This window comes from Nipponia nippon, unplaced genomic scaffold (genome assembly GCF_047370975.1).
Source record: "Nipponia nippon isolate SJK-2023a ecotype South Korea unplaced genomic scaffold, ASM4737097v1 scaffold_2, whole genome shotgun sequence".
Lineage (NCBI taxonomy): Eukaryota > Metazoa > Chordata > Aves > Pelecaniformes > Threskiornithidae > Nipponia > Nipponia nippon.
In genome coordinates this window covers 15,773,848-15,779,847 of record NW_028262336.1, presented here as the reverse complement: position 1 = coordinate 15,779,847, position 6,000 = coordinate 15,773,848, and the positions used below count along the sequence as shown (strand labels likewise).

Below are 6,000 nucleotides of genomic sequence, written 5' to 3'. Positions count from 1 at the left end.
CGCTAAGTAAGTGCTGCTTCTCTTTGGAAAACTGGGCCTAGTAAACGCACGGCAAGAGATGCACGTCGTAGAGCCTGCCCGAGACAGCGTGCTGTGCTGGCATCGGAATTCTGCTGTCGTCCTCGTAGGTCGCGAGAGCAACGGACCCACAGCTCTTGTGTCGATCTCGACTAACAAATGCACAACTCCATGTGTGTGACCATCGGTTATGGTAAGTATTTTTTTAATGTAAAATAGCAAGATCCTTAGCGTGCCTCCAGAGGTACTCGGCGAAGCTTCCCACACAGGTGGCTAACCCTCGGGCAGCACCAGGGCCTGAGGCGAGGGCATTCGGCGCTGGGCTCCCTGGCCGCAGCCCTAGGGAGGCAGGGCAGCAGGGGCGCGGGCCAGCGGCCGCGCTGCGGACGCGTCCTGCCGCCTGCGGGGGCCGAAGCGTTTGCCAGCGGCGAGACCCGGCGTGCCCAGGCCTCCCCCCTGCCAGCACGGCTGGGGCTGGGGCTGGGGATGCCGCCGCCGCCGCGATTCTGTGCCCGGGTCCCCCGGCCTGCATCGAGCCGGGGCAGCTGCAGCGGGGCGGGCCCACCGCGCCCGCAACGGGGCTCCCGCAGCACCGCCCGCCGGGGGGAAGCTCGGTACGTGCCCGGCTCGGGGGGGCGGGCCAGAGCGTTCCCTGCCCGGATAGGGCGTCTGGACTTGATGGATTGCTCCCCTGGCCAATCCACGGGGAGGAGCGGGGAAGCGCCGGGGCGGGGGCTGGGAGGACGCAGAGGTGTGTGCGAGTGACAGCGGCGAGGCCCTATCCCGGCGAGGGAAGGGGGCTGCGGGGTGCGGGGGGCGGGCCCGCGGCCGGGGGCGGACAATGGGGGCGCGGGGAGGTGGCGGCAGGAAGATGGCAGCGGCCGGAGGCACGGTGGGGCGCCCGGCGGCCGCCGCTCCCGCGCGGCTCCCCTGCTCGGCGTGGCTGCTCGCCGCCGCCGCCGCCGCACTGACCGCCGGTGAGTGAGTGCGGGCCGGCCGCTGCCGCCTGCCCCCCCGCGGGGCTGCGGCGGGGGGGAGCTGCCCGACCCGACCCGAGGCGCGGCGGGCGGCGGCGGGCTGGGCTTGTCGGCCTGGCGGGGGCCGCCCGCGCCGATCCGCGCTGAGGAGAGAGGGGCCGTCCCGGCGTGTGGAGGCGCCGCCGGGCCCTCGGGGGGGAGGCCGGCGGAGGGTGCCGCTCGGGGGGTGAGGTCTCCCGGGGAGGCGACCCGCGCCCTGGCTCCAGCCGGTTCCTCCCTTTAAATGCCGTTCCCGATCGTCCTCGCCGGATTACCGGAGCGGAGGGCGATTTCGCGGGCGGGGTACGGCAATGCCGTCCCCTGCCCACCCGCTTCTAAACCGGGCCCCTCCGCCTCGGTTGGCGGGGCTCGGCCCGGCGCCGCGGGTGCGCTTCCCGCGTGGCCGTGGGAGCCCGCGCCCTCCCCTCCCGCAGCGCCGGCGGCGGGGCCTGGCCCACGCGGGACGCCCGGCCTGCCCGCGGGCCCTGCGGGGCAGGGAGCCCCGTCCCCGGGGGGGAGCTGGGCCCGCCCGCGGGCCCTGCTTGGGGCTGCCGCGGGTGCCGCCGGCGCGGTGCGTGGCGGCCCCGTAGCCGCGCTTGCCGGTTTTCTTTTGGTTGGTCATTAATTGCGAGGAGGCGAGGCAGCTTTGTGGGGGGGAGCACAGCGCGGCGCGGAGGGGACCGGCAAACGGGGGCGCCGGAGTTGGGGTAAACGACATAGAAAACACCTTTGGTTTGGTCAGCGGTGAAGTATTTGGGTGGAGGAGTAATTACATCAGCCAAAATGAAATGCTTATGACTCGTATAGATGGAGAATAAGTGCAAGGCTATGGAGCGGTAGAAACGGCAAGGGTAATGCTTAACTTCGCTGTGGCTTATATTCTTACAGGGCAGAGAGTTCTACGTTTCCCATATCACTCTGAAATTAAAAGATCATACACGTTTCCCAAGGTAGCTCAGTGTGTGTAGATACTAGGCATGGACGATGATGGTACGGGACCCGGAGACATTTTTGGTTGGCAATACTTGCTTAGTGGGTAAAACTTTGCAAAGTATTTCAATATTAAAGAGGCCCGATGCCTTCTCAGTTCGTATGTTTCTCAGTTTCTGGAAAACTGTAAAACTATAAGTCCATCTGGAAAGAGGTTTAATAAGAAACTGTGCCGAGTGGTAAGAAACTTAAAACTTCTTATTTCCAAAGAACATTGTTTGGATTTGTTTAAGATTGCTGCATTTTGCAATAAGCATAAGTAGAGATTGCTAAGGCTTGCTGTATATCTTCAGAGACAGCCTTAATATTTAGAATTAAGTAGATGTGATATATACATAGCTTACAGTAAAACTAAGTTCTTTGAAAACAAATATGGAGACAAGAGAACAAGGAAGTATATTTCTCCTGACCACAACAAAAGTACAACTACAGTAATGCTATGGGTAGCTGGGAGTAGTAGATCATTCTACAAAGTCTGAGGTATGTAACCAAATATAGTATCTTAAAACCAAGCAAAGCTACAAGATACTCTTTTTGGAAGAGACCCTCCCTAGGGTGGAGACTGTCTAAAAAGTGAGATTGCAATTTAAAGGAATAAATCGGTGTTAAAATCACTCTCTTACCTGTGTGGAACTATGTTTCTGTTCCTATCCCTACAACTGTTGATTTTTTTCTAACTCGAAATCAGAAGTTATTCCCATGTTGGCTGCTTCTCTCTGTGCTGATATTGCACATCCTTAATCCTCCTGTCTGCTTTGAAAAGGCACTCTTATTTTTTTTGTCTATGTGTAGAGTTGGCAGAAGGTTTACATCTTTGAACGGAAATAAGTGACCAGAGTGCAGGCTCTTCACCTCTTTTGCATATGCAAAGTAGCTTGGTGATTAGTAGGGAAAAGATGACCTTCTCTAGAGTTTGGGGTTGTAAGGAGTCCCCTGTAATAAATACTCTGCCTTTTGGCTTGCACGTGTTGTTTGGGTTCCTGTTGTTTTTCGAGGACCCTCTTTCTGTTCCGCTTTCCTCATGCTGGATTTTCATCTAGTGAGAGTTTCAGAAATCAAAACCTGCCAAGCAAAACTGCTGCTTCACAGCTTAGTACAGATAATGGGTTTTAAGCTTATTTTCTTGTGTGCACCTGCATGCACGCATTGGAAGTTCATTTTACTTGTTTACGCTGTTTACGCTCAGTCATCTGAAAACCTGATTGCTTCATTTACTTGTAAGAATGAAGGATCATTGTCAAATGTACTGTTTGTGATCTTGTGGATATTTGTGGCAGAAGTGGTTAATCTAGGTATAATCTCCTGTATGGGTGGGTGAGCCTTGAACAACTAGTCAAGAGTATCAAGAAAATGGGTTGTTTTGCAATCCTGAATTTGTAAGCCATGTGAGTATCACTTAAAGTGATATCGTGTCTGTGTTTAACATGAAGGTGGTGCCTGATTGCTTCTCAAAGTCTTAAAGAATGTCTAGACATTACAGGAAAGAATATTACTGATATTTCTACTATTCTTTTTGATGCCAACAAAGCCTGATTATTTTTTTTTCCCTTCTCCTACTACTGCTTTTATACACACTCACATACATGCGCACACGTGCACATACACACAGGTCAGTAACAAGCAGAGAAGTACTGGGATGTTAAATAGCTCAAGTGTGGGTTACTGCTTTGAGCTCACCTGCACGTTTCAGTTGCTGCTTTAAACGTTTCACGAAAATAACAGCGTAAGTCAGGGTTGCGATGCTCACTTTGTGTTTGTGCCAGGTGTAGCCAGAATTGCTATATTCACCCTGTCAGCAGCTGTTAGTTCTTTTAAGCTGCACCCACTGATGCTGCAGGTAGGAAGGCTTCCTTGCCTGCAGCACTAAGCGGGTTCTGCAAAGGGAAAAGGTGATGAGGTGGACAAACTCTTCTCTCTGCTGGTTGAGTTGAGAGTGGGACTGCTGCTCAGGTCACCTTGCTTGCAGCAGCAAGAAGTTTTCGAATATGCTGAAAAGACTGTAGCTTAATATTTTGGTGGTAAAATGTGTTTTAGTGCCGCCTTGTAAAATGGCTGGGTTCTTCATGACCCCAGCCACCCAACAGTCCTTTACCTCTATATAAATAATGATGCGGATGGCTCTTTTGCTTGTTGAATTGCAATTGATTGCGTTAAGCAGCAATTCCCCTGTCGGTCTGTGGACTTACCTTATCCTGACTGATAATAGTAGGTGGTGAATGTCCTGTGTACCCTACAGGGTACCTTCAGTCTAGATGGAAGACCGAAGAGATGAAACCTAGTTTTACAAGGCAGATGTCTTGTGCTGTTTTACTTAAAAGATTTTAATCTGAATAGTTTCTAAACAATTATTATTTTGCTAGAGAGGTGATATATAGGTCATCATGAAGTCATCTATCTAAAGCTTATTATTAGCACCCATAGTGGGAGCTCTCTGAGCGCGATATGATGTGATGTGGTTTGATCGTGTATGGCATACACAGCTCTTTCTGCTACCTACATGTAGTCAACAGATAAATTAACAAAGTAAACAGTCTTGCAAAAAAAACAGTCTATGCAAAAAAAAAATAAAATTAAACTGTTGAATGCTAACTCAGGATATCCTAGGAATACATCAGAAAGCTGGAAGCTCTGGGTGTGAAAACATTTACATCCTTATGGTTTGTGTCTTTCTTTTTTTTTTTTTTTTTTTGTGTGGTTTATTTATCTTCATTACTTTGCTGATCTGGGTCAGTGTGACCCCGCATGTAGTGATTAGCACAGTGGAGAGGATGCTAATGTCTTGTGTAAGAGGAAGCTGTGGTGGGAGAAGACAAGAAGTTCTGAACTGGCTTTGCTGCTGGCGAAGAGGCTTGGAGCACTCTAACTTCAGTGATTTATCTCAAAACAGCAGTTAGTTAGAAGAGCAAGTGTTTACTCAGACTAGGGTTTAGCAGTAAGCTGTACCCGTAGCACAAACGCTGTGGGTATGCATCTTGAGGCAGCGGCAGCGTCAGTATTGTTTGCTGTCTGAGCTGGTTGAAAGATGACCCTTCAGCCAGGTGATTTCCCCTAGTTCCACTGATTATTGGGGTTCCCCCCCCATCTCTTTTAACTTTAAAGTGGCAGGATCATTCTGTTACTTGTCTTGAATAAGCCATTTTTTTTTTAATTGAAGATGTTTATATCAAGTAACTGTATTGGTACTCTTTTTGGCTGGGATAGAGTTAATTTTCTTCTTAGTAGCTTTTATGGTGCTATGTTTTGGATTTGTGACGAAAACAGCCTTGATAACACACCAATGTTTTATATTGGTTACTTGTTTTACATTGGCTTACCCAGAGTCAAGGCCTTTTCTGCTTCTCACCCTGCCCCGCCTGCGAGTGGGCTGGGGGTGCGCAAGAAGCTGGGAGGGGGCACAGCTGGGACAGCTGACCCCAACTGGCCAAAGGGATACCCCAGACCATAGGACGTGGAGAAGGAGGAAGGGGGGCACGTTCAGAGTGATGGCATTTGTCTTCCCAAGTCACTGTTACACGTGATGGAGCCCTGCTTTCCTGGAGATGGCTGAACACCTGCCTGCCGATGGGAAGCAGTGAATGAAAGCTTTTGCTTTACCTATTAAACAGTTTTTATCTCAACTCACGAGTTTTCTCCCTTTTACCCTTCCCATTCTCTCCCCTATCCGGCTGGGGGGAGCGAGCGAGCGGCTGGGTTGCAGCTGAGCTGCCCTGCGGGGTTAGCCCACAGCCCTTGTATGTTGTTCCCTTTTGCTCCTGTCCCTTTCAATTCCTGCATTTTTATTTGGCTGTTGAGTTGGCACTTTCCAGTTGGCGCTGCTGCTAGGTTTTGGCTTAAAGTGCGTAAGGAAAACAGGAAGGCTAGTTGTTCTCATGATCTTTCTTACCTCCAACCCTGCAGAAAAACATGCTTTGCGGTACATTTGCTGATGCCTTACACACATGAAGTTAAGGGGTATTAAGGGAGCTTGCCCTGAAAC

At 51.3% G+C, this 6,000-nt stretch overlaps 1 protein-coding gene across 2 annotated transcripts in view; it reads left to right on the top strand.

Annotated features, from left to right (window-relative positions):
• The first annotated feature begins 849 nt into the window (after window positions 1–849).
• MPZL1 (myelin protein zero like 1) overlaps window positions 850–6,000 on the top strand; it is a 35,282-nt gene continuing 30,131 nt past the window's right edge. For both annotated transcript variants that reach the window (XM_087758085.1, XM_087758084.1), the window contains exon 1: window positions 850–995. In XM_087758085.1, the coding sequence (XP_087614211.1) occupies window positions 860–995 (136 nt within the window). In that variant the 5' untranslated portion in view covers window positions 850–859. The remainder of the gene's footprint in view (window positions 996–6,000) is intronic.